Source organism: Heloderma suspectum, chromosome 4 (assembly GCF_057233095.1).
Source record: "Heloderma suspectum isolate Gila_16-S chromosome 4, 16-S_ref, whole genome shotgun sequence".
Lineage (NCBI taxonomy): Eukaryota > Metazoa > Chordata > Lepidosauria > Squamata > Helodermatidae > Heloderma > Heloderma suspectum.
This window is the reverse complement of record NC_139461.1, coordinates 280,587,472-280,606,806: the sequence shown is the minus strand read 5'-3', so window position 1 is coordinate 280,606,806 and position 19,335 is coordinate 280,587,472. Positions and strand designations below refer to the sequence as shown.

The following is a 19,335-nucleotide window of genomic DNA, read 5'->3' as shown; positions in this document are numbered from 1 at the left end:
TCTAACAGCCAGGAAGTTTTTCTTGATGTTCAGCTGGAATCTGGCTTCCTGTAACATTCCGTGTTCTGCATTCCGGATGATTGAGAAGAGGTCCTGGCCTTCCTCTCTGTGACAACCTTTCAAGTACTTGAAAAGCGCTATCCTATCTCCCCTCAGTCTTCTCTTCTCAAGGCTAAACATGCCCAGTTCTTTCAGTGTCTCCTCATAGGGCTTTGTTTCCAGTCCCCTGATCATCCTTGTTGCCCTCCTCTGAACCCTCTCCAGCTTGTCTGCATCCTTCTTAATGTGTGGTGCCCAGAACTGGGCACAGTACTCCAGATGAGGCCTAACCAGTGCTGAGTAGAGGGGAACTACTACTTCCTGGAATTTGGAAGCTATGCTTCTATTAATGCAGCCCAAAAGAGCATTTGCCTTTTTTGCAGCCACATCACATTGTTGGCTCATATTCAGCTTGTGATCGACAACAATTCCAAGATCCTTCTTGCTTGTAGTGTTGTTGAGCTATTCCCCATCTTGTAACTGTGCTTTTGGTTTCTTTTTCCTAGGTGCAGAACTTGGCATTGATCCCTATTAAATTTCATTCTGTTGTTTTCCGCCCGGCGCTCCAGCCTATCAAGATCACTTTGAATTCTGTTTCTGTCTTCCAGGATATTAACTATCCTACCCAATTTTGTGTCATCTGCAAATCTGATTAGCATTCCCTGCACCTCCTCCTCCAAGTCATTAATAAAAATGTTGAAGAGCACTGGGCCCAGGACTGAGCCCTGTGGTATCCCACTCGTTACCTCTCCCCAGTTTGAGAAGATCCCACTGATAAGCACTCTTTGAGTCCGATTCTGTAGCCAACTGTGGATCCACCGGATCGTTGTTTCATCAAGCCCACTTTGAGCTAGTTTGCTCATCAGGATATCATGGGGCACTTTGTCGAAAGCTTTGCTGAAGTCGAGGTATATTATGTCCACAGCATTCCCACAGTCCACAAGGGCGATTACCTGATCAAAAAATGAGATCAGATTAGCCTGATCTCCTTTAGCCTGAGGGCTGAATTCAGTTTTGAAGAATGTGTCGGGGGCTGCATCCCAGTGTTGGGTGGGGTGGGGTTGGGCAAAACTCACTGGCTGGGGCATGCTGGGAGTTGTAGGGCATTTTTGTGGCTAAACATGCATAGGATTGCGTCCTTAATTGCCCATTCACAATTTAAAAAAAATACTTTGCATTACATCAGGGAACAATATTTTGTTGCTGGGATAATTCATCATCCCCGCCTCTTGTGGGGATTGCAGCTAAGCTCGGAGTGTTCAGGGGAATTCTGAGGGGGGTGGCAGAGGACGTCAGTATCCCTGCTAATAAAAGAGCTCCAGCACAGAGTCTCTGGGAGATCCGCCTCCGCTACACCACCAGCCTTGACGCTGAGAGCGAGTGGAAAGCGAGCAAGCGCGCCCTGGCTTTTCCTAACAGACCAAGACTCCCTCTGGGTGGGTTGAGTCATTACCTGCATAGACATAGCAATTAGAATGCCATACAGCCCCAACTTCCAGTTTCATCAGAGCCCCCCACCCCCGTTGGGGCGGAAGTGAGAGCAGTTCATAGAAATCTTCAGAGAAACCCGTGGGTTCTCTATGGATTTCTACGCGCAGCAATTTAACCTGCGACCCAGCGGGGATTTAAAAATGGCTACTCCGCTGTTACCTCGGAATTGACTAGCCAAACAAGGAGATAGCTTCTCTAAATTTTCATATCTCTGTGGTTGCCTGAATCTCACGAAACGCTTCCATTGGCTACAAGGAGAAAGGAGGCGGGACCGTAGAGACTCTCCCATTCCCCATTGGCTAGCGCGAGCCGGAGAGTGGGCGGGACTTCGCCTTGGTGGGGCGCGACGAGGATGGAGATGGCCAAGGCGCTGCTCGGGCTCCTGCTCCTGGGGCTCGCGGGGAGCGCGGCCGAGGCCCGCCGGGATTCCTTGCGAGAGGAGCTCCTGCTCAGCCCCCTCCCATCCGGGGACGTGGCCGCCACCTTCCAGTTCCGGACTCGCTGGGACTCCGACCTGCAGCGGGAGGGCGGTGAGGGGCGGAGCCTGTCACAATGGGTTGGGGGCTGCACGGCCATTGGGCGGCAGCCTTGATGTGGGGGCGGGACATTTGTCTTATAAGGAAAAGGGGGCCCGTGGGCGGAGCTTTGCGCTGAATAAAGAGGGCAGCGTTCCCCAACCTGGTGCTCTCCAGGTGTGTTGTACTGCAATTCTCGCGTTGCCAGGCTGGACTGCAACTCCCATTATCCCCACCCCGCATGGCCATGTTGGGCTGCAACTCCCATCAACCTCAGCCCACATGGCCATGCAGGCTGGGGTTGATGGAAGTCGGAGTCCAACACCTCTGGAGGGCACCAGGTTGAGGAAGGCTCGTCTACATCCAGTTTCCTACGCTCATATTAGGACAATATCTTTATGAGGCCCACTCAGAGGTCACCAAAAATGTGCAAGCATTTTGAGATCTTTAGATCTCTTAATTAGGCAAGATGTTACAAAAAGCAAGGAGGGGGGAAAGAGGCTGACTTGATGTTGAAACTATGAATCCTGCCATGTTGGTGTCCTGAGATGCTGTGTGAGAGGAGGTTGTAGACATTTGAATTACACTCTGCCAGGTGCTGTGATGGGTTCAGATGTTTCACAGACCTGGTTTGCACGATCACCAAGGGTTAAACAAGCTACTGTGGTTTATTTAATCCTTGGCACGTGCTGGGCACCATTAGCCTAATTAACTGCCTGGGCCTGGCTTGTCATGTTGTCCAAACCCAGGTGGTGTGGCTTGTTTGAGGGGGAAACAACTGTCAAATCACCCAACAACAGGCCATGGGTTTTTTGAGCATTTTCTCAATGCTTTGACTTTGATTCCTGCACTGAGGAGGGGATTGGACTTGATGGTCTTATAGCCCCTTCCAACCCTACTATTCTATGTTTCTACGATTCTGTAAGGCTGGCAACCTGATCTTATCAAGTAAGAACAGATCCTAATCAAACAAGACCCCAGCATAGGATGTTAGTGAATACTCCCACACTACGTAGGATTGCCGTATTGACATCCTATTGGGACTATGAACACAATGGGATTTACTTCCAAGTAAACACATGCAGTATCAAACTCTTGCTCCCAAACAAGCTAAATAGGATTGTGGTGTTGTCATCCTTTTTGAACTTGAGCACGCTCCGGGAGAGAGCGCAGGACAGGAAGGCCTGGCGTGCTATGGTCCATGGGGTCACGAAGAGTCGGACACGACTGAACAACAACAACATCCTTTTGGGGCTAAAATGATAAGATCAGGCTGCCTGTCTTGCAGAGGAGTTCCCAAGCATTGTTGAATTGGAAATAAGAGATTCCATGAGTGCCATTAGACTCTTACTCCCAAGTAGGAGAGCCTTGTGCAGCAATGTTACGCATTTATTTAAACTCAGAAGGATTTGCTTCCAAGTAAACATGCACAGTATCAGGCTGCTATGCCAATCCTAAGTAGTTTACTTGGATGCAACAGCCTGATCCTCTGGAAGTAAATCCTGCCGAGTTCAAATACGTATACATATGTTTGCAGCATAAGGCTCTCCTACTTGAGAGTAAGAGTCTAACTGAACTCGGGGGATTCCTTATTTCCAATTAAACAATGCTGCAATCCTAAATCTCATTGAATTTAGTGGAACTTGTGATAACCATGTGTAGGATTAAGTGGCCTATAGCCTTGTGCCAGCACAGGGCTGCTAGGTTGTCCCTTGCACTGGTGCCCCCAAAGACCCATCCCCTGCACAAGTACAAAGAATGTAGGTGGTACAGCTGAACTACTTGCAGCCTTCTAAGGATCCCAATAGGGTGGAGATAGGGCAGGTTGTTGAGAGGGATGTGGGAATGGTCATGCTAGTTAGCATCTTATCTGAAATGCTGGGATTGGGACCCCATCTTGCACCAGTGCAAGGCCGTACTTTAGAAACATGAGTGTTACTGGTACAATACTATGCATGCTTACTTGCATGTATGCCCCGTTGAACTTGGAGTCACTCCTGAGTCAGCATGCATAGGAGTTGGCTGTTAAAGACCAGACTAATGTTAATGTTGCACCTTCTAGGACAAACAGCTGCACTCCTCAGCAGTCATATTGCAGGAATACCCCCACACCTCCCAACAACTCCACATCTCCTATGGGCAGCTCCCCTTCCTCTCCTCTGACCTGCAATCCATATTTCTCCCTGTGCTAAATGATGAAAAATGGTCTCCCATATCTGGGCAGAGGGAAAGCTCATTAAGTGCAGGCTTCTAGAATTGAGGTAGCACATTCCAGATGTTTTGGACAACAACTGCCATCATCCTTGGCCCTGCTGCTTGGGGCCAATGGGAGTTGTGGCTCAGAACATCTTGAAGACACCAGATTGGGGAAGGCTGGTTTCGCACTTCATAGGATGACCCTGTGTGGGCCTGGGCCCACACGATCCCCCTCCTGCTATGCAGGCAGGACTTTAACAGAATATAGTTTCACTTTGAAAGAATCTCGGCTTGGCGTTGGGTTTAAATCAGGGATCCTGGTTTAAAACAAGCTCTGGTAAGTTTCACAACAAGCTAACCATACATTATAAAGCTGGCTTATTACACTAACCAACATTTGTTGTAAAACAGGATCCCAGGATTCTTTAAAAGTGATACTAAACTCTTCCGAAACTAACCACATAGGAGTAGTGTGAGCCCAATGCTTTGCTCAGCCTCATTCAGAATCATCCATGTAGCAATAAACTATGGTTTAGCATTACACGTGAACCAGTTCCAGGGTGAATGTGTCTCCCAGCCCCACGGGTACAAACTAATCTCACCAGGAGTGCTTCCAGACAAGGCTTTTATTGAGCCATCACCCTGCCTAGGTCATGGAATTTTACAGGGGATCCAGACGTTGTCGTCTTCAACTGGTAACCCTCCCATGTTTTCGCACCACTTCTTCCATCTTCTTTTCTTACCATGGAAAATCTGTTAGGAATGAAAAGGTGGACTAGCTGTCAATCCAATGCCTTTGGATTGGTAGCCCGAGGAGCCCTCCATCCAGAAGCACCCTTGGGAAGAAGCAATGAAGGCATGAGGTAGTAAAAAGAGAGTGAACCCAGCACCAGTGCCAAAGAAGCAAGTGCAGAGCAGAAGGAGAGGGTGATAACCTGGTCAGGTTGGGGAGTAGGATACTGACTGATTTGTAGGAGTGCAGCAGGAGTTGTCACCTTAGCTGGAGCATAGGATGGGACTGCAAAGGGGAAGTGGGTTGTGGGGGAAGAGAAGGATGCTCTTCTGACTGTGGTTCTGCTTTCCTCTTTTTTCTGCTCCCTCCAGTTTCGCATTACCGGCTCTTCCCCAAAGCCCTGGGGCAGCTCATTTCCAAGTATTCGGTGCGCGAGTTGCACCTCTCCCTCACTCAGGGCTTCTGGCGGACGCGGAGCTGGGGCCAGCCTTACTTGCAGGCTCCTGCCGGCGCTGAGCTCTGGGTCTGGTTTCAGGACTCCGTCACCGAGTAAGTGCCTGAGCTGATTGTGACTTGGCTATTGGGTCTCCAACAATCAAGGGCAAGTATACAAAGGCTGTGCTGCCTTCCCTCCCTCCTCCACTACCCCACCGCTGATGTATGTGCATGAATAAGTCGCTTTTCAAAAAGTCCAGGACATGTAGGCAACCATTACATGGTTTAAATGTAATTTAAACAGTTGTTCATCCAGTTTAAGAACATACGGAGAGCCATGCTGGATCAGACCAAGGGTCCATCTAGTCCAGCATTCTGTTCACACAGTAGCCAACCAGCTTTTGACCAGGAACCGACAATCGGGGCACGAGTGCAACAACACCCTCCCACCCACGTTCCCCAGCTCACTGCCTCTGGTTCTGGAGGTAGCACATAGCCATCAAAACTAGTAGCCATTATAGCCTTTTTCCCCATGAATTTGTCCAACCCCCTTTTAAAGCCATCCAAATTGGTGGCCATCACTACATCCTGTGGTAGTGAATTCCATAGTTTAACTGTGCACATCTTAGAAATTCTAGTGTCACCCGGGTCCTCTTTTGTACTCTGCTACATGGCCGAAGGTGGCCGAGGCACCCCCGGGGCATCCAACCACCTAAGTCAGTGGCGGCCATCGTTCCTCTTATCTCGCAGCTTGCTTTTTCACCAGAGTAGATCAGCTTTCCCCAATCTGGTACCCTCTAGAAGCGTTAGTTTGTAACTCCCATCATCCCCAGCCAGCATGGCTAATGGCTTGGGATAGTGGGAGTTGTAGTCCAACACATTTTGAGGGTGCCAGATGGGGAAAGGCTGGAGTAGATCATCCATTAACAGCCGGATGATGCTTGTAGGCTAATTCGGCTTTCCCAGTCCTGGTATTTCTGGCCTCCTGCATGTGTGTGTAAATTAAGTGCTTTCTGATCTGATAGAACTGGAGAGGATTATTTAGCCTTACTGATCATTAATGGAGTGACCATTTTTCCAAGGTTATTCTTTAGAGCAGACTTGCCCAACCTGGTGCCCTGCACCTGTTTTGGACTACAACTCCCAGCATTCCTGACCATTGGCCCTGTTGGCTAGGGCTGATGGAAGTTGAAGTCCAAAATATCTGGAGGGGGTGAAAAACAGAAGAGTGGTGCTAGACCAGAGCAAGGTCCCTCTAGTCCAGCACTCTGTTCACACAGTGGCCAACCACATGGTTGTGGGAAACCCACAAGCAGGACATGAGTACAACAGCACCCTCCCACCCATGTTCCCCAGCAATTGGTGTACATAGGCATACTGCCAAGTAGGGGAAGGCTGAGCTACTTCTTGTATACCCGCCTTCCCCAACCTGGCGCTCTCCAGATGTGTTGGACTACAACGTCATCATTCCTAGCCATTAGCCATGCTGGCTGGGGATGATGGGAGCTGTAGTCCAGCACACCTGGAGGTCATCAGGTTGGGGAAGGCCGGTCTATCTATCTATATTAGTGCAATGAACTTTATCGTTGCTGTAGGCTTGTTGTGTGGTACTGAAATTGGACTGAAGCCCTAGTTTTCCATTTATTTATTTACAGATGTTATATACTGCATTCTCTGCTGCCCAAATTGCTCCTGAAGTGGTGTGTAGTGTACAACCCCATACACAGCTTAATACTTAAGAATTAACAGAGTTTGAAAATGGTTTATTAAAACGCATGTTGTAAATTTCAGTTGAATCATATGTCATTTCTTGTTATATGTTTTCCTTGTCCAGTGTTGACAAAGCTTGGAATGATCTTAGTAACATCCTCTCTGGGATATTCTGTGCCTCTCTGAACTTCATTGATTCCACCAACACAGTCGTTCCAACAGCATCCTTTAAACCTCTGGGATTGGCAAATGGTAAGAGATTGTATGTATATATTATTTATATCAAACAAGCTCTTTAGGCGTCATGCAAAGTCAGTTAAAACATAACAATAGTACAATAAAAAAAATCCAATAACAAATCTTTAAACATCTACCCCAGCGTAAAAATATATGGTATTTTTGTGTACCAACACATCCAGATGAGAGCTGCTACAGAGCACATGGCTCGCTGGCAACAGAATTTCTAACCCCTCTGCTCCCTCGCTCAGTTACAGATCATCGTTTTCTACGATATGCTGTCCTCCCCCGTGAAGTTGTCTGCACTGAGAACCTCACACCCTGGAAGAAGCTGTTGCCATGCAGCTCAAAGGTGAGGTCATGGAGGTGCAGTTTTGAAGCAACAGGTGCCATGCCTGTGGAGTCCGTCATCCGAGTGAAAAATACATTTGGACACCTTTAGCTTTGGTGTGGAAGTTCTGCCTCCTCAACTGGAACTTGTAGTTATGCATGGTTGCATAGTTCCTAGGCTTGTTTCTGGGTATTATGTGGAGCAGAAATTCAGCCATCTTTTCTTTTCTCTCCCCCAAAGGCTGGGCTGGCTGTTCTGCTGAAGGCCGAACGCTTGTTCCACAGCAGTTACCACTCCCAGGCTGTGCATATCCGTCCCATCTGCAGGGTGAGTCTGGCTGTGTGCTTGATCCATCAGTCGGTCAGAAGAGCTGGGGACAGTTTCTCCAAGACCTCACCATCTAGCTGCTGCGGCTAACTGCTTTAATGGCGCAATCCTATGCATGTTTAGACAGAGAAGACAGTTTTCTCTGTCTAAACGTGCATAGGATCGCGCCCTAACACTTTTGTTTCCAGTGCTTTGACTCAACTGCCCTGTTGTGGGGTTTTTTTTTGGATACCTGGACATGTAGGCATTGGGGGCAATGAACTGGCTGACCAAGTTGCCAGGATGGCAATCCACCTTGCTTTTAAGCATGCAAAAATACCATCAAGTGACTTTATCCCCATCTTTAAGACCAAACTGAAGGACCAATACCAGGAGCTACTTGAGTTGAAAGCAGTTCTTTGATTGTGGTCACTTAAGATCCGAAGCATAGAAGTGGTCCAAGCTCAGTTAAGGATGGGATGTAGAGTTCCTGTGTAACACTGTATTGAGGCGGGAGGCCCCATTTCCTGTGCATACCTTAGTATTCCCCCTTGCTGTTAAATGCACACTTGCTGGCATGTCCACAATTTTCAAGCATGCAGCAGGCCTTTCTGTAAACCCTGCTCCAAATGTAGCTTCAGTTCTGGGTGACGATGCTGATCTGCAAGTTTCGTTCACATTCCTCAGCTTTCTTGGCTGCCTATCCTCTTTTTAAGATTGTTTAAATTATTGGGAGCAAGTTGCTGACCAAAGAATTCTCCTGCATTTGCAACAAGATCCGTGTGTAGCACAAAATGGCCTTGCTGCCATAAATGTCAGTACACCTGCCTACCTGATGCTTCACTTTTCTTTTAAAGTCTTCTTTGAATTTTATGTGTTAACATAGAAAAAGCAGGATAGAAATTATGTACACTTAGGTTTAATTTCTCCACCATACTATCCTTAGCAGGGGTTTTAGAAGAAAAAAATGTGTGCTTCTCTTTGGGAAGATGGTGTTGTAATGTTGAGATTGCTATAGTTTATATATTTTAATTGATTACAATTTAAGATAGATATGATTTTCTTTCTCTCCTTTTTGCCTTCTCTCGCAGGATGCTTCTTGCCTGAGCATGTCATGGGAACTCCGACAGACCCTCACCGTTGTCTTCGATACTTTTGCCAGCGGCCCTGGAAAGAAAGGTAACTCAAACTGCCCCATAGTATATGGCCACTCTGTGTCTGGTTACCACTCTTTACTCATCTCTTGACTGACTGTTGTGTCAATCTCCCACCAGATTGGTCTCTCTTTAGGATTTTCTCTCGCACACTTACTGAAGCGTGTCCTCTGGCGTCTCAAAGCAAGGTCTACATTGACATTTCCAGTAAAGGCCAGGTAACCTTTCCTTTTCAACCATCTTTCAATAGGGCTAGAGCATCCATGCCATAAGAAAGTGCCCAGGCATAGATGCTGTTGAGTATTATCTGGTGTATTTCTGGGCACAATTCCAAGTGCTGGTCATGACCTATACAGCCCTATGTGGCTTGGGTCCAGGTTATCTGAAAGAACATATTCTCCCTTATGAGCCTGCTCGTGCCCTGAGAACTTCAGGGAAGGCCCTTCTCACGGTCCTCGCACCATCACAGGCTCGCCTGGTGGGAACGCAGGAGAGGGCCTTCTTAGTGGCTGCCCCAAAGCTCTGGAACTCCCTTCGCAGGGAGGTGAGAGTGGCACCCTCCTTGCTACATTTCTGCAGGCAGGCAAAAACTTTTTTGTTCCGGCAGGCCTTTGGGGATATATAGTCTGGACCTGTGAGAATATGATGGATTGGTACTATTGTTTATATTGTTGTTGTCTTTTTAAAATCTAATATTTTATACAGTTTTAATATTATTGATGATCTCATTATATTTTTAACTTCTGTGTATTTCTATTTACGTATATGTTTTAACTGTACAAGTTTTTAATATTGAAAAGCCGCCTTAAGTCCCAGTATCGCTGGGGTCTCTATGGTGCCCGTGGGCACCAATTTAGCCGCAGACAGCTCTCTCTGCCCCACCTGATTTTTAGTTTATTAAGATTTTTTAAATTAATTGAACACACACACACACACACACAGAAGGGGGAGGCTGAGAGGCTGCAAAGCAAAGTGCTGCCCTCCAGCACTATCTGTATTTGGCTTTAAAACAGAGTTTTTGTGTTTTGGAGTTCAGCTCCCACCTCTGCCTTGCACTTAGGTTCTTGGGCAAGTTGCTTTTCTTTTACTCTCACCAGTTTGCCTTCTGGAAAATGAGTGTTTTATGACTGGCCGTGACCACCATGGTAGCCATTTTATGAATGGGCAAGCCCCGCATGGCAGCCATGTTGTGAGAATACCCATGACACGCTCAAAATTCCAAATATGCCCCCTGACTTAAAAAGGTTGGAGACCCCTGGTATTGTCTCCATATTGTAACTATCTTCTGACATGGGGTTTGCTCTGACCCCTGCATGAGCGAAAGATCCCTGATGGAGGTTTGAGCTGAAACTGAGCTGAACAGGTAGTATGGGTGGGGGGGGAATTTACTTGGAGATCTACAGCTGTTCAGGTGCTCTGTGTCTCCACTACTATTGCAGAACACGAACCTTTGAGAATAAAGGAGTGTTCAAATGATTCCCTTAATGTGTGCATCCATTGCATGGAGAGGGGAACTGGGCCGTGCCCTGCTGGCTGTACCTCCCCCCCCCCCCCCGCCTGTCCATGCTTTGTTCAGTGCAGCATTTGGAAGGAGAGTCTATGTGCCTACAGTTGTATGCAAGCAGGCATTCCTCCAGATTGGAAATGCTGTGCATTTGGGCCTCCTGATTACATAGAGAGCCTGTATGCAAATAGCTTCCCCTTTGAACCATCATGCTCAATCCACAGGTGTCAGGTCTGGGGCCAGGTGGGTACGGTTCCAGTCCTTCCCCCATACGTTGGATATACACATGGAGGAAGACATTTGGTCAGGGTAGGTAACCCAGTGCCCTCCAGATATTTTGGTCTCCAACCCCCATGATCCCTGATCATTGGCCATGCTGGTTGGGGCTGATGGGAGTTGTAGTCCCAAACATCTGGAGGGCGCCAGGTTGCCTACCTCTGCCTTAGGTGGTCATGGTTATGGTGTGGGCGGCCTGTTTATGGGACTGGCTGTCTTTCTGGTGGCAAACAATGATTTTGCTTCTGTTTTCAGGAGAAATTGTTACTTGACGTTTCCCCAGCTCCCTTGTCAATACACGAAGCATCTGTCCAAGGAGACCAGAGGATTTATGCAGTCTATGACCTCCTGAACCCGGCGCTCTTCAATGGGTCTCGCAGCCTCAATGTGCAATTAAAATGGAAACGGCCTCAGGATAGCTGTGAGTGATCAATGGCTTTCTGGCCTCTAACGCTGTAGTCCTGTCTCCCACCAGCTGCAAATTGGCACGAGTTGCATGGGATAGAATTAGGCTGTGCATTTTGAGTCTGTTAACTGTTTGTACTTAGCTCTTCTTCTTCTTCTTTTTTTTACTGCTGAGACTACCACTAGAAGTGCCGTAGTAATTCAGAGCTCAGAGGATCCCAGTGGTATTTTAGTCTGTTTTAAATCTGATTGTGATCACCAGTGGAAGATTCTGCAGTGGTCCCAAGCATTCCGGGAGGAGCTGCATTGAAGAGGCAGCATGGGCAGTCTGAGAATTCAGGAATGCTGCTACTGTCCTCCCATTGGACTCGATGGCCTTGTAGGCCCCTTCCAACCCTACTATTCTATGATTCCCAAACAGAAAAGTTTGCTGGAATGTCCAAATCAGCACCACTTGCTACAAGGGAGCATGGGACGGTAGCTATTGGCTAGAAAAGTTGGCTAGAGTGTCAGTATTGGGCAGTAGGCAACCTGGTGCCCTCCTGATGTTTTGGACTACAACTCTCATTAGCCGCAGCCAGCATGGCCAGTGAGCCTGGGGCCTTCTGGGAGTTGTAGTCCAAAACATCAGGAGGGCACCAGGTTGCCTACTGCCCACTTTGAACACTCTAGCCAACTTTTCTAGCCAGTAGTTCTTATTCCACACTCCCATGTAGCAAGTAAGCAAGTGTGCCTTGCATACTTGCTACAAGGGAGTGTGGGACAACGTCTATTCCCAGAATGGAGAGAGGGAGGATCCAGTGTAGATGGGGGTACAGCGGGATCTTCCCTTTTCTGTACAGAAGGGATGTCAGTCCTCTTTCAGCCTGAGGGCAAATTCATTTTCAGAGAAGGGGCTTCCAGTGGGGCCAAAGGCAAAAGGGCCCCAAATACCAGCATATTTTAGTTTAACGCCCTTACTGCCTGTAACTAGGGCTCAGGAGAGGCATTTCAACACATTGAATGTGGGGGCGAAGCCATGGAAAAGCCACCAAATGACTGGCAGTCAGAAGAAAGGGGGTGTGGTCATCCGAGGAAACCCCTCAATTGGGATTGAGGTTCAACAGCCCTGCTGTAGAGTAAGATCTGGAGCTTCCTCCTGCAATTCTAATGTGGGGGGAGGTGACTGGAAATATTCCTCTGTCCACAAACTCTCTGCCAGGTGCTGAAAGGGCCCTGCATTTGGCACCACTGCTGAAGCTCGATTCCTAACCCCGGTTTGATTTCCTCCCTGCAGTGGATCTGACGGTACCTGTGCTCCATGCTCAGCGTTATGTGAGTGGCTACGGCCTTCAGACAGGAGAAATCAGCACCCTGGTCTATAACACACACCCATACCGTGCTTTTCCTGTGCTACTGCTGGAGACCGTGCCCTGGTATCTGCGGCTCTACATTCACACGTTGACCATTATCACGAAGGGCAAGGAAAACAAACCAAGTAAGAGACACCCTCTCCATACTGCGTGCTGCCCTGTACCCTGCTGTCCTGATCGGAAGGGAAAGTGCCTTGCCTCATGGAAGGAAACGGCATAAATAACGTGTCATGGTATATATACTTCAGCCTTCCCCAGCCTGGTGCCCCTGAGATGTGTTGGACTGCAACTTCGATGGTCATGCTGGCAGGGAAAGATGGGAGTTGTAGTCCAACACATCTGGAGTGCACCAGGTTGGCGATGGCTGGTATAAACCATGGTTTATTAGGCCGGGAATTAGTGTCAGGCTGGGAATGAGCGTCATGAGCATGCTCCTCAAACTCCAGGGCATGAGATTATTAAATGTTAAAGTGTGTGTGTGTGTGCGCGCGCACGCATGCACAAAGGATTGCCTGGTTGAGTGGTTTTACTCAGCTGTGTGGCGAGCTGGAGGCATGGGAACTGTAAAGGACTTGGCACACCAGGAACTGTAAAGGATTTGGCACACTGAAAAATGCTTTAGGAGTGTGTTGCCAACATTTTATGTTTTATCTTTTCATAGCCACATGCTTTACAGTCCTTCTAATTATTCCTCGCAACTTGTCACTGAGGAAGCTCACTATTAACTCCCTATTTTAAGAATGAGAATTGAAGCTGGGAGATGTTGACTTTGCCCAAGGCTGTTTAGCGAATCTGTATGTGAACAGAGATTTCAAACCAATCCTGACACTTTAGGTTGGATCTATACTTGGTCATGCTTTGAGTAGACCCATTGAAATCAGTGGGGCAAGTCATGACTAATTTAACTCCCATTGATTTCAGTGGGTTTACTAAAAGCATGACTAAATCTGGGTCCAACCCTCTGTCTACTGGAATGCACTGCCTTGAGCTTCTGACAGCCCCGGCCTGCACATCTTTATTCAGGAGTATTAGTGGGAAGTATTTCTGAGTAGCTGCTCATAGGTTTGCAGCCATTCTCTGCCACCCTGTAGATATCTATTGAGAAGTCCCATCAAGCTCAATTAGGCTTGCTCCCAGGCCAGTGGGTCTAGGATTGCAGCCTTCGTTTATTAGTTTTCTAATTATTGACTATGCTTAATCTGAATCCACAGGTTTGTATTCCAAACGGGGAGAAATACAAGCTGAAAAATACTTTGTGGTCCAAGTTCTTTCTCCTTCCACAAAGCCACTGCAGGGGAAGGTGCTGGGGAGGTCAGTCAGGCCGAAGTAAAGAGTGTTTCTCAAGGCATAATGCAAACATCAAGGAAGGCTCTTGTTTATTTTATTCGACAAACTGTTGTGTGATGATACCGTGTCTCTGGCGCCAGGTTATATCCACTATCAGCCTGCTCAGGACCGACAGCGGCCCCATCTCCTGGAGATGCTGATTCAGCTGCCAGCAAACTCTGTCACAAAGATCACCATCCAGTTTGAGAGAGCCTTGCTGAAGTGGACAGAATACACTCCTGACCCCAACCATGGCTTTTATGTGAGGTAAGGGGCTTCAGGAGGCCAAATACGTCTGGATTTGTCTGTCTTGGGATTGGCTGTGCTGCCTTGTGACTATGTTTGCTTATTTCTCCAGGGGGGCTAAATTTATTTATTTAGTTAGTTATTACATTTATATCCCACCTTCCTTCCATTGTGGAGCACAAGGTGGCTACATGTGGTTCCCAGGTGGTCTCCCCTCCAAGCACTGACCAGACCCAGACCTGCTTAGCTTCAGCATGGTGGCTGCCTCATGTACCTTCAGACCATGTCTGAAGCTTATATAATCTCTCCCCCCAGCCCCATTTCACCTCCCTCATCCTTTTTTTTTTTGGTCTGTAGCCCATCTGTCCTGAGTGCCCTGGTGCCAAGCGTCATTGCAATGGAAGAGGAAGAGGAAGACCTAAGCCCACTCTTCACATCGCTGTAAGTCAGGAATGCCAAGCAACTTTCAGCCCGAGGACTGAATTCAGTTTTGGAGAAGATCTCAGGGGCTGTATTCTAGTGGTGGGTGGGGCAAAGGGCAAAAGGGGTGGGGCCAACATACCAGCATATCGTAGCTCACGGCTCTTACTGTCAGTAATTAAGCCTTGGGAGAGGCATTTTGACTTTTTGGAATTGGGGAAGGAACTGAGCAAAAGCCGGGAAACCAGTAAATGATTGGCAAATAGTCAGGGGGAGAGGGGTGGAGCCTTCTGGGGAACCCCAGGAAGGCCAGATTTGGCCTGCAGACCTGAGGTTCCCCACCCCTGCTGTAAGTGCATTGAACATAATAGCCCTGCTGGATCAGACCAAGGGTCCATCTCGTCCAGCATTCTGTTCACACAGTGGCCAACCAGCTGTCGACCGGGAACCACAAAGAGGACACGAGTGCAACAGCGCTCTCCTTCCCATGTTCCCCATCTGGTGTATATAGGCATTCTGCCTCTGATACTGGAGGTATCTTCTTGTGGTGGAGGGTGGGAATGACTCATGTGGAATTGGTGCCACTGACTCCTGCAGTTCTGCTGAAGGCAGGAAACTGCCTTAAACCAGGTTGGAGTATTTAACCATCTACCCTAGTGTTGCCTGCTCTGACTGGCAGCAAGCTGCGCAGGGTCTCGTGTAAAGGTCTTTCTCTGTCACCTGCTACCTGATCCTTTTAACTGGAGATGCCAGGCATTGAATCTCGGGGACTTTCCACATGCGTATGCTCTCTACCACTTGAGCTATGGTCAAGAACAAGCCAAGATTGTTCTCAACTTGATTCACAGTGGAGTGCCTTCACATGGATAGGAAATGCTGATGTGCCCGGAATGTACTGTGCCCATGGCTGTGATATACTGGAGCACTTGCACCAGATGAGAAGGCCTGGCTCCTGAATGACTGCCTCAGCCTAAGTGCTGCTGGTGGTTTTATAGGGCTGCCTTCCCCAACCGGGTGCCCTCTAGATGTGTTGGACTGTGTAGCCCAACACATCTGGAGGACATCCAGTTGAGAAGGCTGCTATAGGGCCTTAAAAGGTTCCCTGTGAATCTAGAGATCTAGCTTCTCAGTGTACAGTGTACATGTGAGTGCTGCTCGTTTTAAAAGCACTTGTGCATTGAAAGTGTCCATATGAAAATTCAGTTCGTGAGTTTTAATTTGAAACTGCTTGTCAAATAAGTGACACACTTACTCCTCTGCCCTGCCTCCAGATGTGCATTCTGAAATGCTACAGTTGCACGCAAGAGCTATGTAGCACATCAGTACCTGAATCGATGGCTGTTGCTGATCTTCCTTTTCTACCTCCCAGGTTTCCTTCCTTGGATGGCTCCAGCTACTTCGTGCGTCTCTACACAGAACCGCTGCTGGTGAACCTGCCAACCCCAGACTTCAGTATGCCATATAACGTCATCTGCCTGACCTGCACTGTGGTAGCTGTATGCTATGGCTCCTTCTATAACTTGCTGACCAGAACCTTCCATGTGGAAGAACCCAAGAAGGGAGGCCTGGCCAAGCGACTGGCGAACATAATCCGTAAAATGAGAGGCGTGCCACTTCTTTGAGGGCAGTTGGCTCAAACCCTTTTGGGGCCTGAGAACTCTAGAGCCAGGACTTGCAGAGACAAATTTGTGAGAGGCAAATGGGCTAAGCAAGATATTTTGTCCTTTGCAGCCAAGAGAGCCACTGCTGTTGTTTTCCTTGTTGGTGGCAGGCATGCACCATCACTGATCTTGAGACTATGCGAGCAAAATCCCCAAGGGAAAAGCATGCTCTTTTAAGGGGTAACATTTATGTTCTGTAGAAAGACACTGGAAATAAACCTGACCTGCGACTGAACTTTTGTTCCCTGTCCCTTAGCCATGCTAAAGTAGGACCACTCCACTGTATTGGCAAACCTGTTTTCATTTCCTTCCCCTAGTGAATTGTGGCTTATTGTGATTGAACCAGTGCACTGGTGCACACTGCTTGATCACTCATGCTTCACTCCTCCTGCACAAGGGAGCAGCTAAACGAACAGCAGATATTCCAGCTGTGGTTTGTTTGCTGTGATGTGCAAATCTGGACCTCAGGCTTGTCTCCCACCAGACAAGCCAGAGTCATAAGCCATGGTTTGTTCTTAGTTTATGACTCTGACTTGTCTAGGGAGAAACCAGCCAGAGTTCCCAGCTCCCATGTCATGATAAACAAACCACAGACTGAAGGTCTATCATTCAGAGTGCTTGCAACGGGAGTGATTTTGCAGCATGCACCCAGAGATGTGCAAACTATGTTGTATGAATTGAGTTGGTGTCAGTTGGTCCTGTGCTGGGAGAAGGAGAAGGCTGTGTTGAGTTTGCTTTGTAATTTGATGATGTACTCCCCAGTTTGGGTTGAGTTTGCTTTGTAACTTGAGGATGTGCTTGAGCATACTGCCCAAGTTGGGGAGCACCTTCTCAAATTACAAAGCAAACTCAACCCAAGTTGGGGAGTACATCACATTACAAAGCAAATTCAACGCAGCCTTCTCCTCTGTGTTTGATAAACTAGGTAGCCAAGCTATGAGTGAAACATTGCTACAGGGGTTGGGTGGAAGGTTTTTGTTGGATGGATAAGTAATGAGGGAAAAGGGATAGAGTTAAGTCTTGCTGTAGAGTTAGACCACTAGCCAAGGCAGCTGGAAGTTTAAACACAGTTGTAGAAGTAACAGTATAGTTCAGACTTCCCCAACCTGGTGTCCAGATGTGTTGGACTACAACTCCCAGCATGAATGTTGCTGGGAGTTGTAATCCAACACAACTGGAAGGCACCAGGCATGAGAAGGCTGGTCTAGTCTCTTGACTCCATGATACCTTCCTTAGGTTGCCTTGAGTGCTAGCTATGTTACCTAGAGTTGCTCTTAATATTATCCTGACCAAGGCCCTTTATTACTTGCCACTTACAGTGCTGCATCCTTGTTTCAGCAGTTGCTGTAGATCAGAGCGTGAGTGGAAAGCTCACATTAGTTAAATAACTGTAAAAAGGAAGGGAGGAGAGGGAGGTGTGGTTAGGCAGAACAGCCAGGCCAAAAGTTGAGCGACGCAACAAAAGTGGAAGGGTCAAGATCTAATGTGTGACGCTTGAGTGTCAAGAAATTTTTCTGCTAGGTAATATTTAATATTTTCTCATTGTTGCTGCTCAGAGAAGGTGCTAGAATGATCTCTGATTCTCTTTCCAGTTGTGTGCAGGGTCTCCTTCCAACCACCAGGTGTTCCTCAAACACAATCCTAAGTATTGGCATTTAGGGAACATGGGAAGCTGCCTTACACTGAGTCAGAATGCTGATTTATCTAGCTCAGTATTGCCTACACTGAATGGCAGTGGCTCCCCAGAGTTTCAAACAAGAGTCTTGCCTAACCCTACCTGGACGTACCTGGGATTGAACCTGGGTTCCTTTTGCATGAGACAGCATTTGCTCTGCCGCAGAGCTATGACCTTTCCCCATTGTTTCTACAATAAAGGCATATTTTACATTTTATGGGATACGTAAAATTTCTAAACATGCATTTTAAGATCTGAACTGTGCAAGCCAATCGGATGCGTGTAAACTCTGAAGTAAGTACCATTGAATTGAATGGAACCTGCTCCTGGGAAGTGTGTGTGTTTGCGGCCTTCAGGTGTGTGCAAATGTCACTTTGTGTGTGTGTGTGTGTGTGAGAGAGAGAGAGAGAGAGAGAGAGAGAGAAAGAAAGAGAAAATGAAGATCCAGCAAGACTTTCAGAATCAGAAGGCAAGTATGCATGGGTCCCCTAGTTGATGCAAGAAATGAAGTGTGAGGCACTGTTGTGTATTTCACACATAAAGCCCTGGGGGAGGGGGATATTGTACCACCTTCAGTTATTAACCATTTGCTGATGGTTGGGGAATCCAGCAGATGTCTGATTTGCTGAATTGGGATGTTTGAGCTTTCCCTAAATTCATTTGAAGACTTCTTGAGTTATGTCAACATGGCATCATTTCCCAAGTTGACTGGCATAATCTAAGGTGCTGGCTTTAGTATTCTTGTCTTTTAGCAGAGGTACCAATAGAATCTGGATATTAATCCAAATACATAGGCCAGGAAGTGCAATCAGAAATACTACGAGTCAGAAATGCAAATTCCAAAATTCTTTTTTTCATTTGAACCATAAAATGTACTATTAAGCCTTGCAAATAAGTTTCTAAATTGTGCCTATATATTCTACCTGATTCCCTCTTAGCCATGCTCCCCTTGATTTCCCAGCTCTGCCCAGTGAGGGACAGGAAGGCAAATTGGTTAACCAACTGTCTGATATTAATGGGCTTCAAAGAAGAGTTGTTGTTGCCATCGGAATTGGATCTAATTTTTATGTTCCTTGTTGTCCAAACACATGTGAATTTGGTATATGTAGTCAGTTATAAAGAGGGCACTGAAAGGAGGCCACAAAACATTCCAACCCAGCCATCTGAAGTTCAGCTGAATTAGAAAGGATAAAATATTTTGTTCAGACAGGAATCTAAATAATGAACAAGCTATACAACTTGTAAATCCCAATGCTGGCTCTCATAACTGATTCTCAGATCATCCTTTTTATTAGGGGATATCCCTTTAGGGGACATCCTTTT

The 19,335-nt window shown here is 47.3% G+C and overlaps 1 protein-coding gene across 2 annotated transcripts; it reads left to right on the top strand.

Moving 5' to 3' along the window:
• Window positions 1-1,860: 1,860 nt before the first annotated feature.
• Window positions 1,861-18,232, top strand: PIGT (phosphatidylinositol glycan anchor biosynthesis class T). 2 transcript variants are annotated; one of them, XR_014790709.1, is made up of 13 exons: window positions 1,861-2,060; window positions 5,346-5,523; window positions 7,244-7,371; window positions 7,608-7,708; window positions 7,928-8,014; window positions 9,085-9,172; window positions 9,268-9,365; window positions 11,183-11,348; window positions 12,609-12,809; window positions 14,112-14,277; window positions 14,614-14,697; window positions 16,046-17,409; window positions 17,496-18,232. XR_014790709.1 is itself a non-coding variant. In XM_084853957.1 (12 exons), the coding sequence occupies exons 1-12, from the start codon at window positions 1,883-1,885 to the stop codon at window positions 16,296-16,298; spliced, it is 1,728 nt and encodes a 575-aa protein (XP_084710083.1). In that variant the 5' UTR covers window positions 1,861-1,882; the 3' UTR covers window positions 16,299-18,232. The 2 variants fall into 2 exon arrangements, 1 of the variants encoding a protein (XP_084710083.1); XM_084853957.1 differs by having other exon boundaries at window positions 16,046-18,232.
• Window positions 18,233-19,335: the final 1,103 nt, after the last annotated feature.